Raw genomic sequence first — 18,831 nt, forward strand, 5'->3', positions numbered from 1 at the left:
ATTTACAACTGCAAATGGGGGGGGGGGGGGAGATCAAGCTAGCAATGCTTCAACAAAACCAAGACACATTAGCCTGCTGAAAAGTATGGACTGAAGGCTGCTTTAGCCAGAATTTGGCAATGTCAAGGATGCAAAGGAACTGCAAATGTAAGCGTAAGTTGTTAGACGACTTTGGGTCTGGCTGAACTGTGCTGAAGACCCTTCAATTGCACTGGGAATTATTTACGCTCATGCTTAACTCTTCTACAGCGGAGCACTAAACAACTGGCTTAGCACTCCCTTGGTACTCCAACTTTTATAGATTATAGGTTGCTGCAAGAAGCATACACATCATGATGAATTTAAAACACACTCAGGTTTCAATTGGTCTGCTCAGAGTATGAGTTAGTGTGATATCACCCTAAGCTTGATTCACAGTTTCTTATGTGTCTTATTACTGCATATTCTTTATTAGCCTTCCATTGTTCATTGTTGCAAGAATTGGGAGAGTGGGGTGGGTCAGAGGAAGGGTATATGCTTTGCATGTTCCATCTCAGGCAGGGCTGGAAAAAACTTGCATCCAAAGCCGTGGAGAGCCACCAGCAATCACAGTGTTGTAGATAAGAGTTAGCTAGATGGACAAATGGTCTGACTCTGTAGAAAGCACTTCTTAAATCGATTTGTGCAATGAAGCAATTATACAACTGCTTCATCAGGTGGCACAACATGCACCAAGCCAACTTTGGGAAGCCTTGCAGTCACCTGATTAAAAACAAGAGCTCTGAGCTGAATTGGTGGGGAAGCAGGCACATGACCCCTTTAGCACATACTTTAAATTATTGCATATTGCACCTGTATGGATCAGGCTATAACACTTTAAAAATCTCACAAGTCACTTCAGCTAGAGCATTTCCACTTATCAGCGCCTCTCTCCTGTGTGTATGTTTTCTGAACATGAAGACTTTGGAATCCTTTCCTGGTGTACAAATCTAGTTTCACTGACACAGAGTGCAGGTTGTTTTAACAGAGAGTAGACTGCGTGTATACACCAACCGAAGTTCTTTAACCCTGGAGGGGGGGAAATACAATAGCAGCTTCTCCCATCATCCCCAACACACCCTTTAGGGTCATACAAGCAATGCTAATGACAACTGCCATTTCCACACACATGAGGAATCCTACAATCACAACAGGGACATTTGCCTGTAAAAGGCCAGAGAAAAACTCTTTTAAAATGAGAGTAAAATACCAAGCAGGGCAGCTGAAGCAAGCATGTGAAAGAATCCCTGGAATGCTACCCGGAGGTCAGAGAGTTTGGCAAGTAGCCTCACCCATTCCACATTCCAGAGCATTGCCATCACTGTAACGCCAGGATTCTCTTCACACTAGAAAACAAGCAGCCATGTCAGTTACTAGGAGACTAGAGGAAAGGGGAAATTAGGTAGCAGTTGAGGATCACTAGGTCTGAAGGCAGTGCTCCATGAAAACTGATACCATAATACATTTGTTGGTCCCAAGTCACTTTGTTGTTTATCCACTAAGACTAACACAGTCTACCTGACCACCAGCCCACTGCAAAAAGGTTTCCAAGTTAACTGAGCTTGTCCCATTTAGTTGCAACATGCCTACACTGGGGACAGGCTGCTGCCTTGAATTGGGAGCATCTTCTATCAGGGATGGGGAAACTTGTGGCTCTCCAGATGTTGTTGGGCTCCAATTCCCATTACTCCTAACAGCATACCCAATAGCCAGGGGTGATGGGAGCTGAAGTACAGCAACACCTGGAGAGCCACAGGTTCACCAGCACTTGCCTAGAAAAATCTACTGTTTTGTTTTCTCTCTAAAAGCATTAGGTTTTAGCTGCATTGTTGCCACTTCCTCCAACACTGGTCTGACAACATGGTTATCTTTTGCTCATGTGGTTAGGGCAAATTGCCTGGGAATATACCAAAGAAACAAAAACACAAACATACAAATCAAATTATGAGATCAAAGCCTAACTCTGCCCAAGTTTCAGCAGAGTATGCTAGATCTTGATATTTCAAACACGTGAGCTAAACCACACAACAAAGGCAAAAGAAACATATTCAAAAATGCAGTGCCAAAATCTAAGCAATGTTATATCTAAATGTCATGCTGTTTGCTGCCAATTTTGGGAAAACCCAGAATGCACAATCTACACACAAGGTTTAAATGTAATCCTCCTCTGACATCCAGCAGCCGAGCACAAGTTAACTGCTGACACCAGGCTTTCAGGGAAGTGAAAGTGTAGTCTCACCATGAGCTGGCAGTCTCCAGAAATAGCTGTCAACCTTCTAGGACATGGGGAAGTTTATACAAAATCACTCCATTAATGTTATTGCACAGCAGGGAGGGGTACTGACTCTACCACTCTGAGGTTATGAGACATAGGAACCGGGTCTGTGCCAAGGGAGGGCAGTAAAGGAGACAAGGGTACAAGTTGAGGGGTGAGCCATGGAGGCAGCAGGTGGCCCTATCTTCCTGGCAGCCAAGCCTCAAACGGAGGAGCCCAAGGCTACAGACACTGCGTCCTAAAAGGCTACCTGAGCCAGGAGCAAAGACCGGTAACAAGGGCAGCTATGTTATGGCCCTCCAAGATGTTGTTGGACTCCAGTTTTCATCCATCTTAAGCCAACATGGCCAATGATCGGGGGGGGGGGGCTGACAGGAGTTGAGAGTCCTCTGACATATGGAGGGGCCACCAGTTTACCACTCTGGACTATAGCAGGTCAGTATAAAGACTTTGTATAAGCAAAAGGCTTGCTGAGCATGCAAAAGTAAAGACTGAACAGGAAAGAGCTGCAGCTTGGAGTGCTGCCTTTAAGAGTCAGGGGAGGGTAAGGAAGGCTGGCTCTCCTGAGATTCCCTCAAACTCAAAGGAAGCACTCGTGGCTGACTAGATGAGACGTCATAATATGCAACTAGCAATCACATGAAGGGCTCTTTGAAGTAAATTTCAGCCACATCCAGACAGGGACTGTGACATTATTAGCAGGGCGCCCCACCTGCAGAGCCAACAGCCTCCTTTCCTTCCTCTTGCCCCTAAGCAATTGGTACAATCAGGAAGGAGTCCAAGAGTCCCATGGGGCAAGGTGTGCTGAAGCTCAACAACTCTCCCTTACACATGCACTTATCAACTCTTTTCATGCAGGCCATGGCTGGTATACACAAGTATTTACAGCAGCCTTCCCCAACATGGTGGCCTCCAGATGTTTTGTACTACAACTCCCATTAGCCCCAGTCTACATGGCCAATGATCAGGGGTGATGTAAGTTGTAGTCCAACAACATGCAGAGGACACCAGGTTGGAAAAGGCTGATCTATATCATTTTCTGGAAAAAAATATCCCACTACTTCCAACAAGAAAACTACTTCAGACATTAGACATATCAAAGTACACAATGGGCAGTAGTTCAATCCTACAAAATGGATACATGCCAAGTTACAATTCTACTCTCCAAGACAATTGTGCTAAACCAGTCTCTCTCTCGCTAATGCTCATTTGAGCCAGTGTTATTTGCCACTGATATTACATAGCCACAGCAACCTCCTAAGCAATTATTTCCACCGCTAGAAATAATGATAAGATCAGCCTCTGTCTCAGGCCCAAGAGAAATGTGGGAGTGTGTGGAATGGAGAAATACAATTTCCTAGAATAGGAAAGGAGATAAAGATTGTTACCTATGTTCCTTGTGACTTGGATGTTGAAAGATGACACCCACAAGAGAATAGACAAAGGGTGAGCAGAGTGTTATGCCAGAGAGAGAGATGTCAATTTGAGTTTGCACTGAAAAGTTTCCATGTCCTGGTTCCATGGTAGTAATTTAGGCTTCAATGCTCCACACTATGTGGGCATTTTCATACTTACCTCTAACAAATGAGAACATTGTAGCGGGAATCGCTGTGTGAGATGGAAATTGAATTCATGGCTATGGGCACCTACCCATTCTATGGTTCCCCCGTTTTTGCTCTCTATGCTCCATGGAATTCTTACTCCACCATCAAAATATATAACTGGAACATGTGCAAAATACAGAATTATACATTAACTGCATTTTATTTTTTAGCAGAGAATTCTAGACCTTGAGAAGTGTAGTGGAGAATATCCATAAATCAGTAACCAGAGACACATTAAGTACAATCTAGATTATCTCTATATTTTTATTTGTCGTATTTGCTTTTTTCCGCAGAGCAGTATAACATCACAAAGATCAAAATAGAGACAATATCTTGTCTCTGAGCTCACATCAGTTATTACACAATAGGTACAAAACTAGGTAATTCTGTCTTATCATACAGCGTATATTTCCCCAGTCATTTATATACAAATAACTAAGCTACATGGAAAAATAGTAAAAACAAAATTCCAGAGGGTATGTTACCTGGTAAAAAAACAAGGTTGGGGGAGGAAATAGAAGGCAAGGAAGGGAGCAGCGCTTAAGAGTATTCTGGTGGGGTTGATGTATATGAATGCATATTAAATGACTAGCCTCTAAGAATCCCTAATCAAGGGCCTACCCAACACAGAAGCTTCCAGGAGCAGTAGTTGGTGTTGTAGGGCTGCCAGCTTTTGAGTAGCTGCAGTTTATTGGGAGGCAGCAGGAGGGATAAGGCAGCAACAAGATCAGCATGGTGCAAATGCACCGGCAGAAGCACCAGATTGTCTCCACTGGTGTGTTTGCACAGTGCTGACCTCACTGTTGCCTCGTCCTTCCCCCTCCCAGTAAATAGGAGGTCAGGTAAGTAGCACAGCCTCACTCTGCCAACTGCTACTGTCCCCCCAAAAGATGTTGCTGGACTCTCAATCATCCTTGACTATTGGCCATGCTGACTGGAGCTGTAGTCCAGCAACAACTGGAGGGGGTGATGTTGGCTACCCCTGCCCTGATGGGAATGCAGGATCACTGCTGCACTGAGGGTCAAGTTCTTTGGGCCTATCACTTTCCAGTCTTGTGGGAGAGCAAAAACACCTTCCCTCTATTAACAGCTTAGCACTGATGCCTTTCCATGTCTCCACTTTGAAAAAAGCCACATAGCCTGAGACCTTTTGCTATTACTGGACCTTGAACATAGCTACTTGAAACTGCTACTCATAAGAAGCTCCAAGAATAACCAACTTCTATGCACAATATGTATTTATATATAGCTTATGTTAAAAATTATTTTTTAAAAATATAGAATTTTTCCCAACAAGGAAATACCGGCAAGTCAGCAGCACAGACTTCAGCCACATCCTTCACCCAACCCATACAAAAAGGGAACTGGCCGTGAAGATTCGTTACAAATATGTGTAAATGTGTGTTGGAAGTGGTTGGAGAGTTGGGAAGTAAATGAGTCCCATAAAAACAGGCAAGAGTAAACTATTATCTCCTTCTCCAAAATTAGAAGTAAAAAACAGCAAAACAAAATAGGGTAAAAGGTCATTTCAAAGGGCTCTTTAAAATCCATTCTGTTTCATGAGGAGGTATGTCATACTTCTGGACGAAGAAGTCCTACTGCAGGCACAAAGGGACAACTATTTTCTGGTGCAGGGACCTGACGCCAAAGCCACAGCTGGTACAAGAGCAGCCCATTAGTCTCTTTTGCAATAAGAGCTGCATCACTGTGAAAGTGTGGTTGTGCTGCACTGGAAAGGGGAGAAACCAGAGCCCTCTCCTGTACCAGTTCTGCAAAGGCGGTGCACAGCAGCTCAACAACTGGCTACATCTAGCTCAAAAGAGGGTCAGAACGAGGGCTTACGAGCATGCTTCAGCTACGGTGGCACAACTCACTGCTACGGCTTAGTAATTGGAGTGTCAGTTACAAAGAACAGCTATGTGGGTCTGAGGGTTCCTTTTAAAGCAGCAACAGGATTTTAAAAGCCAACCCACAATAATATATTGCACACGTCTAACTCAAAGAGAGGGGTGGTTTTTTTATTTACAGAAACACATTGCTTTTTAAATATCTTCTCTTCTACTTCCTTCATCAGTCCCTCAGGCTATTTCAAGCAGGGGATATGAATGGAGCTGTTGTGCTTCAGCATCCCACCTCCTGTCCGGTTTCTTCTGGAACATACAGTGTGAGAGTGCAAACCGCAGCAGCACAACCATCCCTCTTCCTCCAAGAAGAGTAACCACAAGTTTTAGAAAACCTGCCTAGCCCCACACAAACACTCTTGTCTAACCAAGCACAGCTTGGATGAAGGATGCTGCTGCTGTCCTTGAGCTCTGCATTAACTACGATGTGATGCATGGGTGAGAGAGAATATTAAGGCACAGAGAAAAGGAACAAAAGAGTCTAACCCCAGAGATCCTCATTTCAAGACTCTTCACAGGAGGGGTTAAAATCACCGTAAAAGAGCAGGTGTCCATTAACCACAGCAAGCTGTGGGAGAGACACATATAGCAGCGTAGACCAGAACAAGCCTTACTGGTAGTGAATGGGGAAGAGGAATCGAGAGAGGTGTCAGGAAAGGAAGAAGTCTAATGTTATTCCCCTTTTTTTGCGGGCAGTATTAATGCAGGCACAATTAACCACAACGGCAGCAGAGAAGTACAACACACTGCAATTAATTCTATTGCCCTTTCCAGCTTTAAATCATCAAGCAAACCAAGGTATCTGGTAAATTCAGTGACCGATAGGCTTTTCAGCTTGTAAAAGGGGCCTTGTGATTCTCGCTTAGTGAACTTGTGCAAGTACAGGCCAGGCCTAGAGAGGTTAATGGAAAACCAATGCATTTTTTAAATCACTTGGACTGAAGGGAATGTAATGGCAAGGTAACAAATGCGCATCACCGATATGTTTACATCTGCTGGCGAAACTGCAGCCAGTCCGGTACAAAAGCAAGGGAAGAGAAGGTGGAATGCTCACCATCCCAGGCAAGCTCTATCCCACTGGCACTTAAAATTAACTATTAACAAAAGTAAAATATTGATGACAGCAAGAAGAACTGGTAATTTACAACACATGTTCTGGAATTTTAAAACACACCAGGATGTAAATGCCTAAGGAGGAGGATAGATGTGATAAAGACATTTTAGTATTAGGAGTTGCAGAACTACTCCTCCACAAGAGAAGTTACATAAGAGAATGAAAAGAATGATGTGTTCTGCCTCTTCGAGTGCAACTAGACATCACCCAACAGGTAGTTCCCAAGTGCCCACTCGAGAATCAGCCAGTGTGGTCCCCCACCCACAATGGATGAGGATGTGCAGCTTGACTCAACAACCTGACTGGAATGTACATCCTTATCCTATGTCCTGAACAATTGTGTGTGACTCTCTGAACGGTGGAAATTAGCTTCTGGAAAAAATGTTTCCAAACATGGAGCAAATCCTATTTTCAGAAAATGCACTGTATTCTCTTCAAGTGTTGGGCAAGGAACCCATCAGAAAACCTACCTTCCACCTCAACAAGCATATTTCACTTAGGCTCACTGTTCCAATCCAGAAGGTGGTTTTTCTTCTTTTCCCTCTATCATACTTCTCCTACTCTAAAGCAGAAAACCAATCCCTTCTGAAGCACCCAATGCTGATCATTAGCAGAGGCAGAACATTAATGTGACTGTATTACTATGGAATATACTGTGTCTAAGAGAATTCTGGTCACAAGCCAAAAGTTGGTCAAAAGTTAATACTGGGGCAACAGTTAGAGACAGGGTTCAATCTATATACCAAATTAGGTCTAACAGGTATCTAGAAGTGCATTTTAGTAGTGCAGTTGGGGGAGGGGTTGTTTCTGCTACTTTCAGCCAGCCATATTTGAGACAACTTAGGTAAATGGGTAAAGATACAGCCTCATTTTTTCAAGTTTCCCTTGTCTGACCCTTCTTCCATCTGCCTTCCCCATTAACAACAGCAGAAACCCAGCATACAGAAAGTGTGGTCCCAGATCTTTGTTGTATTCTATGCCAGGTGAATTTAGTGTTCCTTATTAAGTGAAATCTGCTCCAAGTTAAGCCTTTCAAAAAGAAACTAGGAAAAGACAGTCCAAACCACCTGCATTAGTCACAATGGTCCATGCTTACAATTGGCAACAGGAAGTGCCCATTCCTGACTTGAGCACCATATTAAAAAAGGGATATGACCTGTGTTTCTGGTTCAATAAATAAAGGGAAAGTTCCAGGCTGGGCCATGCTTCATCATCTGCTTAGAACTCATCATCTGAGCTCAGGAGTAGGGTCTTCTCATTGTCACGAGCACCAGAGCTGCTGTGGGAGTGTGAGATCGTGTGACTGCCATTACGCCAAGGTGGTCCATGTTCTAGGGTTGACTGCTGAGTGTACTGCTGGTAGGCAGGGGAGAAATTGTGGATGGCATCCTGCACAATGTCATGGGGGTTCATGGTCTCCTTAAGGCTGCTAGAGATGCTCTTCATAGGGGCACAGCGGCCTAAAGAGAGAGAGAGAAATTAAGAATGACTGAGGATAGAAGTCTTCCTCTCCCCACCCCCAAATATCCCATTAATGTGAGCAAAAGCTGCTTGTGGTGCAACTTTTGGCAGTTAACGGACTGGTTACACCAGCCTGGAGGCATGCTAAAGCAAAATGAGTGACATACAACATGGTGGCAACTCTGGGGAGGCAGCAGGAGCAAGAGATCATCACCTAGGCTGCAATGGGCTGCTTTCAAGGATCAGGAAAGGTTACACAACAGAAAGGTGTAACTAGAGGGACAGAAAATCCGCTCAGGAGGAAAGGTAACTTATACTAAGTGGCTTGAGCAGCTCGTGGTCTGAAACAAGGGTAGGAGAAAGATAGCAAGAGAAAGGGAAAGAGGGACTTATGTCCAAAGTAGATCTTCAGTTTCTGCTGGCAATAGGAAGCAAAGATGGAAGTCAGATCAAAGTGGAAGTCACACTTTAGGGTAGGGAATGGAGAAGATCAGCCATTGCATACACCACATACCAGTGCAGAAACTGCTTCCAGATGTTCCTAACTCTGTCCCAGGAAGTAATCTGATTGTAACTGGTACCTACTTACTCCAATACTTTTACTTTTAAATTACTACAAAACATACAGTTTGGACAACGTATTGTGGATAACTTTTCTTTTAGCAGGGTGGGGGTGGATGGGGGACAAAACACAAGTATACTAATGGCCTAGTCAACATATTGAAGACAATGAGTCAAATAACACCCCCCCCCCACACACACACCTGAGACCCTGGAGGCTTCTTTAAAGTTTCTATCACAGCAATTTCCTTCTGCTGAAGAGGCAAGTCCCTCCCGCTTTAAAAACAACTTGGCTCTTTAGTAACCAGAGCAGCTGAGACAAAAACTTCAAAGCCACCTCCCCTTTCATTCATGCTTCTCCTGAAGTACACATACGTGCATTTGTTATACCTAATGGTATGCACACAGGACAGATAATGCAGGGAGCTGAAAAGAGTCACAGTAGCAAATAGCGTCTCAACAAAGAGACAGAGAAACAAATGAAGAGAGAGCATGTCACCTACCATATGGCCCATATGATGGAACAGCTGCGCCAGACACCAGAGCCCAAAGCAAGGGAAAGAGGAAAGAGGGGGGGAAACAAGAGAGGAAGATATGGGAAACAACAGTCTGAAAAGGCATGTTATTCTCAGGCTCTCCACCAGGAAATTACCACAATATTCATCTCTACAGCAAACCAAGTACAATTACTATTAAATACAAAATTTCAGAGGAGACTGTCTGTAAAACTCTACTTGGTTCTCCCCTGCCAAATATCTACAAGTGGGTTTCCTAGTCTATTCCATCTCAACTATGCTCTGGACCTAGTCCCCTTCCCCTAGTCCAGACAGAACTGATACAGTAAACTTTGTTTACCATATCTAAGAAATGGCTCACCATCCCAAATTTTAGCATTAAGAGGAGGAGAAATGTATAGGAACATAATCACAGACTTTGTGTGCAGAAGGTCCCAGATTCAATCCCTCTAGATAGGGCTGGGAAAGACCACAAACTCAAACTCTGGAGAGCTGCTGCCAGTCAGTGTAGACAGCACTGAGCTAGGTAGAAGAACAATCTGACTTGGCATAAGCCAGCCTCCTGTGTTCTAAAACCATTCCTTCCAAAGGGAAAACTTTTTATGCGGAAATTATTTCTATTCTTGCATGCAGGGAAGCTCATAATAAATGCAGGGGAGTTCCTGTATAGCCATCGGAAGGACTCTCAAGAGAGTGTCTCCCATAATTCAATAGAAGATCGTCTTTCAGCCTGTGCAGCTAGGGAAAACCAAATCAGAAGACGACCAGTGTGCAAATGTGGCCAATGGGAAAACGGTGTTCAGTTGCCCAGCTGAGGAATTTATACTGTGAACAAGCTCAGCTGGGAAATCTCCCTTCTTTCACCACAGGCCCAGTAGTAAGTACCCTGCCTCCATACCTTGCGCATCAAGACGCTTGTCTGCATAGACCTTGTATGTGAACGCATGGCGCAGAGCAATGGCTGCAAAGAACATTTCCACGCAGATGATGAAATCCTGGTAGCCAGCAGCCACGGTCCCTTTACCAACAGATACATTGGCTGAGTTGATCTTTGGGATTGCACCACACCTCTCCAGAATGGCCAACAGCATCCCTGAGCAAAACAGAATCAAAATGTAAGACTTAAGGGAATCTCAGAACACTCTACAGAACAACGTACTGTAGGCCCAGAGATCAGTGTAGACAAGAAGCTCTCTGTTGCCACCTCCTTGTTTTAATCTTTCTTTGTTGCAACATTTTATCATTTTAATCAGATTTTGTTTGTATTTTTCTTTCTTACAGTAACCTGTTTGGAGAATATTTGTTGAAAAGCAGGTTACAAATTGCCCATCCAAATGATAATAATAAGTCTACACAGAGGACACTTGCCTAACTAACAGTGTAATACTTTAAGACAAAAGCAGAATGGCTAAGTATGGGTATTTCAGAATACACAATATAAATAATTTTCATTTCTCGTACAAGGCAGAATCTGCATTTCACCTACAGCGAAAAGGCAACACTGATGAAAAGAATCCTAAACCAAATAGAAGAAAAATGTGTCATGTGTCATTAGGTTTTAATTGTCTCTCAGACATTCCCAGTTACATCTACTTCTGGATTAAAGGCATGTGTGCTTGTCTCACCTTGCCAGAATGACAGGAAAATGACAGACTTGACCATGAAGAATTTCAGGACAGGGCTGTAGGGACTGAGAAGTTCACGTGTGGCAAAGTAAAAGAGGAAGAGGGCATAGAGGGCCAGGCTGACAGAAATATTGTAAATTATCGTCACATAAAGATACCCATTGGTGACACTGTAAGGGAAGAAAATATGAATGCTCAGTTTCTCACATACAGTGTTTCTTAGCTCATGCAGTGCTATAAAGACTTTCCCTGCTCCCAGCTCCATCACTAAACAATGACCCAATGCCAACAGGGAGATTATACTACCATTACAACCAATTACAGCAACCTCCATTTCATACAACATACAGAGCATTTCTACATTGAGAAAACATGGTAGTTAACAGGGAAAATGTATGCAAGCCGGCACATTTGTGGGAATCAACATGCACATGCTTTACCAAAGCTTTTCCTGTGACTGCAGAGGTCAGGGGGCCATGTTAATAGGCTCTTATTTGTATTTTGTTTCCAACTTCCTCCTCCAGTGTTTTGTGGCAGCATACCATATATTTTGAATTTATACTCACAGCAATTCTGTGAAGGTGGCCCAAAGCAACTAGCTCAAGGTTTACCCTGGGAACTTTATAGACTCTGATTTCAAGGTTCTGAAGCCAAATCAATCCACCTTTTAGCAGCCATGACATTACTGCATTCTCCCAGTTCTTATGATAGGTAAGTCCTTCCTTTTCAGTTAGACTCCTAGTCCCTCATAGGACTGTCAGATAAGTGTTTCGTGACAAAGAAAACTCTATAATTTAGAAATAAACTATTTACTTACTCGAAGTCCCCATCCTGGTACTTGCCAAATGCCTGGAGGATGACTGTAATAATTGCCATGAGGGGTTTTACCACACAGAACTGCAGAGTGGCCTGGAAGAGAGTAAAAGAAGGAGGAAGGCAAGATGGGTATTGAGAAGAACAAATGACCACAACCTGCAGGCTTTGATCTCTAACCAGTCAGTCCCATTCATCTAACTGACCAAAAAAAAGCAGCACTTTCAACTTGGAATTATGACTGCCATTCTGCTTCTTGAACAGAGATGTTAATCTGCTCATTAATTAGCCATGTTCAGAGTAAAAATATGTTTAAACACAGACACCTTCTGTGTCTAAAAGCTGTCTAAGAGGCCACCCAACCAAAGGCTGGGTGAATGGACATCTGTATGCAGACTGGACACAACTCTTATTTCTCCTTTTCGTATAATACTAAGGAAGCTGTTGGGGTTCTGAACTGATGCCTGAAAGTGGTAATAAACTGTAGGACACCCAAGCATATTGAAGCACAATCCAGACAAGACATATGTGCTCCTGGTTGGGAGTGAGAGGGACTCAGGGTGAAGCCATGGATAATGGTAACAAGAGTGGGGGTCACCTCAGTGGCTGCAGCAATATTGTGGCATACAGCCCAAGAATTGTGATGACCCTATCTCTGGTGGGTCAGTAAAGGCATTTTTAATTCCAAGACACTTTTCCCTAAGTATCTGCTGGAGGGAGGGAGGGAGGGGGAGGGGGAGAGGGAGAGGGAGAGGGAGAGGGAGAGAGAGAGAGAGAGAGTATTCTGCAGTCTGTGCCTTTGTTACATTTTTATTGTAGCATTTTAATGTATTTTTACTGGGTTGTGCCCAATTAAGTCCTACTCAGAGTAGATCCATTGAAATCAGTGTACTTAAGTTAGTAAAGTCCACTGATTTCAATGGGTCTACTCTGAGTATGTCAGATACAACCTACTGTATTTTAAGCATATTTTCATTGTTTTGCATGATTGTGATTTTATACTTTTGTAAGCCACCCTGAACAGTATATAGGCACTAAAAATATGGGATATAAATCTCTAAATAAATCTCTAAATAAATAAATAAATAAATGTATAATTGAAGCTCCCTCTTGGCAAAGGAAATGGCACATTTGCTTTCATAGGCAGATTGTGAGCTAGGCATCATGTTCAGAGGAGGAAAAGCTAGTGGAAGATTCTGGGATTTCAGCAGGAATCTCCTGCTTTGTAGAAAGCACTCAAGCAGGAAGAACCAGCCTTGCAGTCATATGAAAGAGAAAGCCAAAAGAGGGGGAAAGATTGCTTGTGATAAGATGCTCTTGGGTGGTGACCATAAAACTTCAATGAGATTAAAAAATCCCAGCACAATCCAGTTGATGAGTCACTGCTATGATGTGAACTGGAAAAGGTCAAGCTAATTGTTAAACTTGCTTCTAAGCTTCCTCTTCTCCATTCTGGGGGTTGTTTAATCATTTTCCTGCAGCCCAATCCCACAAACTTTTATTTTTAGACACTTCCTGGTGAAGAAAGTGTTAAGACATTACAGGGACAGCATGTGGGTGATGTGACCCAGACAGTTACTCTGTCACTGGGCAGAAGTCTAGGGGAGGACAAACAAATCATCAAAATGTGGTATGGCACTAGCCCTCTTCTGAATCATATCTCAAACACATTTAAGCTCCTGTCCAGTGGCCTGAGAATGTCACATTTGCCCCAGGCAAACGGAATGCTAGGAGTAGGAAATGTAGCTCCTTCTTCACTGGAGTGGAACATTGGGGAGAAGGGGAGAAAGTGTTCTCTGATCCAGTCAAACCTGTTGTTTCAACTGCAATTTTCAGAAAAACATTATGATGTGCAGATGATGATGATGAATGAATTTATATACTGCCCTATACCCCGAAGTCTCAGGGCAGCTCACAGAAAATATTAGCAATCCCGATACACTTCTTTATTATCACCTCCACAGAATTCAGAAGAGACAGCCTCCTGGGTTGTAGATATGGACAAAAGAATTCCAAAACACTTGCTCTTGGATCTCTCAAGGACATACTGCTGTACATACACAAGCACTCTAACATCGACAGTGAAATTGCTCATGCTAAATGAAGTTCCAAAGTTAACATATTTTCACCATACACTCCCAATCCCAGGCCTGTAGCCAGAAATATGATGGCGCCGGACAGAGACACCATTTACAAATCCTTCAAAATCTAAAATGCAGGCAGTCAACAACCATGTATCTAGACTGTGCTCTGTTTAATATATTTTGTACTGCTTCCATTTAAAACATTATTTGATCCATAATATAATTTTAATATAAATAGGAATTCACACTAAAAATAAAATGAAATTGAAAATAGCAAATATCCAAGAGGTTGTCAGGTAGCACAATGCATTAGCATTCACTGGCCACGCTTCTGGAAGGGAGGAGAAGCTTTACTTCTTACTAAGCAATAGAGAATACACTGCCTGCACATTTTCCCCTTGCATCTCCATGGGTAAACAAGACTAGATTATACATTCATTCATTCATTCATTCATTCAGCAAGCTGAAAATTCAAGGAAGAGGCCCTGGACTATCCTTGTGGGAATGAACTATTCTTTGGTAATGGACATTCATTCTGATGCCAAATTTCCATGCGGAGTAGATGGACCCGAGAAACAACAGTGTCTTGAGAGAAGACCTGTCTTCTGTGAGTCCTACTGCACTACTACTATTGAGGGAAGGGGACAGGAAAGAGAAACTTTATCAATAGGATTGTGTAGTAAAAATGTATCAAGAACCATTTTCACTTCCTCCTGACAGTTTACAAAGAGCTGGCTGCAGCATATCAGTTAATTTATTCTCTACAATTAAACTGGGAGAGGTTCCCTTGGTGAAGAGTTGTGGCTCACCCTTAACTGCTTCCTCTGCAAGACCCAAGTAGGAGGACTCATATGAGGAGCATGTGACATTTAATCACATATAAGAACCTGTTGCAACTAATGATCATCATGAGATATAAACAAATTATCAGGACAACTGAGTCAGATATTTACACATCTTGATGCAAACAAAAAAAAGTTGCTCGTTGCCTAACACCATACACAGACTAAAAATAACTCAAGTAGTATCAGAGTCACACCCCCACTTCCAAAAGCATTAGATCACACAATGTTCCCTCATACGAGCCAAATTTGAACCCTTGGCCACATCGCCTCTTTTTCTAGACTCAACTATTTCTAGACTCTGCGTGAACTGAAGGAACATTCACCAGCTTTTTCTAATCTGACCCTAAGGTTATATTCTCCCTATGCCTTTTACTGAATTTTCTTCTATAGCTTGCCATTTGTGTCACAATGACACAATTGTACACCAGTCTTCACTCACAATCTCCTTTGCCATTTTTAAAAAAAGAGGTTATCAATATTTGTACAGATGAGTTTTTTCCATTGCATCTGGGTGACAATGTGCTTTAGGTGTTAACAATGCCTTTGCTCTCAAATGAAGTTTTATAAAAATGGGATAAATCTGTCGGGGGGGAGTAGTGGGAGAAGACAATCAGCGCATAGCTCACAATGTGCTGGTGCCTATTTACAGGGACATGAGGCAGAAAGGGCTTCAGTTACACCAAAAGTGATGGGTACATACCTGAGGTATATAAAACCATATAAAGAACGAGACACTACAGATCACAAGGTCAGATAAACAGGTATATCCATGACAGAGCAATGCAACGTGGTTGAAATAGCCCAAATTAATAATGTAGTAAAAGTTACGAAATGTGAACAAACCATGCATACTTTCTACACTCCCAATAAGCTGACATTGCAGCAGAGTCAATAATGTAGCTAGCTACTGATACTTTATTTGATGCTAGCATTCTTGTTGTTACTGAAACAATTCTCTCTAAATATTTTTAAACTCATACAGGTTCTTTTACTGCAGAGCTGGGCCTTGGCTGAAAAGTGAAGTGGCAAGTTACGTAAGAAGGGCAAGTGAGATTTCAGTTCAATGTTTCCTGTTCCATAGCTCACGCAAAACTTCCCCTAGGCTACAAGGCTAAGTGGAACTAAATTCTTTCTTCTTTACTTCTGTCTCCAGTTTTCAAAAGGTTGGCAGAACTGACAGACCTAGAAGCGATTTGTGTGTTCTGTATAGATAAATTAAAGAGAACAAGCCAAGGGTGGGGGGTAGCAGGGGGCACATACTCATATTAACTGACATCCTCACACTTTCAGCAGTGTCCTAAAACTAGTTTAAGGGAGTCCCTGCAGATTCTACTTCTGAATAATCCTATGGAGAGAAGCATCATGTGGCAGCATCTAACTCTCCAATCAAGTTCTGTCCTTCCATACCTGCTTACAAAATCTCAGAAATCCAATGGAATACGTCTTTCCCCATAAGCAACAGGTTCCATACATACAGCTGGACCTAAAAGCAAGATAGCAAGACAGCTGATCAGAAAATAATTAGATTTCATCTTTAACTTTATTATTGTTATTATTGTTATTGTTATTAGGTTTTACAAACAGGAATAATGTTATACAAATAAGTATACCAAGTTTTCTCATGTCTTTGTATATCACAAAAATAGCATAATAAATGTGGAAAAATATATACAACATATGTTTCATTATTAGTGGTCAATGTATAAATAGATTTCATATAAGATTATTTTATAAATAAGGTGTATAAGTATTTATGATGTTTGACAGCAGTTTAACTGTTTTCTCATGCTGATGTCTAGAATGGATATATAATATTAAACACTTTTTAAAAGAAGAGGATCAGACAGAGCACCTTAGGGTATGACAATAATATCTCTTTTAGTCTTCAGAGAAAGTGGAGTTAAACAACCCACTGACAAACAAGCAAGGAAGCAAGCAAACAAACAAACAAGCAGGCACACAATTCATTCCCCACATTTTCTTCCCAAATTGCTTTCTCCACGCATCTATGTTAAATTACAGCTGCAAGATTCAACCCACCTCCCACTGATGTTAATAGGTGCTGTTGCTTCCCAAGTACTGCAGATTTCACAATGTCTTGTTGTGTGAAGAACAATTGTGGTTAATTTGAAATTAGGACAGACATGCCTTAGGGCAACAACAAAACTATTGCCAGTATGACTAAAAGGAGCTTGGAGGAGAACAAGGAAAATAAGGCTGGAAGTGCAATTCACGTGTGAAATTGGTAAACTAGATGAAGGGGCCTTATTCAACGTTAAGGCATACTCATCTCACTGAAGAGTTTCCAGTAGCAGAGGCAGAACAAGTGCTATGATAGATGCCAGCCTGCACTCTAGAGATAAAGAAGATAGATGATAGATAGATAGATAGATAGATAGATAGATAGATAGATAGATAGATAGGACACACAGCATACTCACTCAATGGACTTCCCTCTAATCTCAGACATGATGGAGCTCTCTCCGCCAAGGTACTCATAGCAGAGGCTAAGGAAGTTATAGATTACAAAAGCTGCAAAAAGAGATGAAACCATCAAAAATCACTAAATATACTCCAAGGGTTTCAAAGGATGTTGTTTAAAAGGAACCACGGGAGGTGGGGGTGGTTCTAGCTCAGCAATTCAAAAAGAATCCCACAATGCACTACCAGATCTGTCATTTGATTAAAGGCATTTTTATTGATCGACTTTTTGAGTTTATTTGAATCAATTAAAATCTGCATATGAATAAAACAGCAAAAAAGGGGGGACCTCACTGCTTTTAGAATGTACACAAATATGTCACAGTCAAAACTACCTCAGAAGAGGTCTTTTGTCCTATACGAGAGGAAGAATGCTGCTTCTAAGATATTCTCTGCTATCCACAATTTTTGTAAGTATCTTATCTTGAAGTACTTATTTTTGTAAGTACTTAATCTTATTTATTTTATTTAAAAAGTCTGCTCCAATTCACTGGGGATAATTTATTTATTTATCAAAAGGTTCTCAGTTGAGAGAGGAATGATGGGCTGTGCCAGGATGCAGGCAAGATAATTTGCTTCATATACATAACAGGAATATTATGCAATAAATTACTTATAGTGCAATCCACTTGCAATGCTTCCACTCCAGACCACAAATATTCTTTTTACCATTCCACCTGCAAGCCATTCCGCCATGCTTATCTATGGAAGTTGTTCAGAGCATTTTATATGTCATTTCTAGACTCACAGTGCTCCCTAGTGTTATTCTGGGACATTGATGGTGTACTAGATGGGGAAGTTCCCATGACAATTCAGTCGTGCAACTTGCTTGTGCTATTTCTGTTTACTTCGAAGGTCTCACATGCAAATACTGACCAGGTGCCAAACTGCTAAGCTTGACCAAGGCGATGACAAACACACACTCCCTAGTATAAACCAATGGGTTTCCAGCTCTGTAATCACATTTTTTAAAACTGAATGATAAGCTTGGTACTCAAAAGCTCTGTTTATGTGAGGATCATTACCAGATTCTTCTTGCCTACAATATCACGAACTGTGGCTGAACCTCACCCATGAGAATACACTAGGACAGCTGTGAGCGGAGTTCTTCCTGGTTCAAAATCTCAATGCAGCTGTGAATTTTAACAGCACTTGTGGAAATGAGATGACTTCATTAGGGCTACAGCAGGAATCCTTTTTACTTTGAAGGTCTCCAATTCAAATACTGCCCAGGCATTAAGATCACCTAGTCCAGTTGAAAATTAAAGCCTGTGCTATTAATTTTGTTTTTTAAAAAACCCAGCATGGTTACTAAATACACATTTAGTGTCACATCTACTTTGTTACTACGAGTTACAAAGGTTCTGTTTTGGTGAGAGTAAGAGTCTTGCCCTTTGTGAACTGCTCTTCTGTTGTCCTGTGATGGTATTCAAGATCCAAGTCAAGTGTATTCCTCCCCCCCCCCCCTTCTGCACCGCTTTTTGACTTTGATAAAAGTCAAAGATCATAATTCTAACCTAATTTTTTGTCTAGA

At 41.9% G+C, this 18,831-nt stretch overlaps 1 protein-coding gene across 2 annotated transcripts in view; it reads right to left on the reverse strand.

Annotated features, from left to right (window-relative positions):
• Positions 1-4,136: 4,136 nt before the first annotated feature.
• The window catches only part of TMEM184B (transmembrane protein 184B), a 32,967-nt gene continuing 18,272 nt past the window's right edge, over positions 4,137-18,831 (reverse strand). Inside the window, exons 4-10 of one of the 2 annotated variants that reach the window (XM_079993873.1) lie at positions 17,258-17,348; positions 16,224-16,299; positions 11,892-11,983; positions 11,075-11,244; positions 10,348-10,542; positions 9,438-9,461; positions 4,137-8,372 (exon numbers count right to left, since the gene is read on the reverse strand). In XM_079993873.1, coding sequence (XP_079849999.1) covers positions 8,131-8,372; positions 9,438-9,461; positions 10,348-10,542; positions 11,075-11,244; positions 11,892-11,983; positions 16,224-16,299; positions 17,258-17,348 — 890 coding nt within the window. In that variant the 3' untranslated portion in view covers positions 4,137-8,130. The remainder of the gene's footprint in view (positions 8,373-9,437; positions 9,462-10,347; positions 10,543-11,074; positions 11,245-11,891; positions 11,984-16,223; positions 16,300-17,257; positions 17,349-18,831) is intronic. The other variant, XM_079993874.1, reaches the window with a different exon arrangement.

Source organism: Podarcis cretensis (assembly GCF_951804945.1).
Source record: "Podarcis cretensis genome assembly, chromosome: 10".
In the NCBI taxonomy this organism is placed as follows: Eukaryota; Metazoa; Chordata; class Lepidosauria; order Squamata; family Lacertidae; genus Podarcis; species Podarcis cretensis.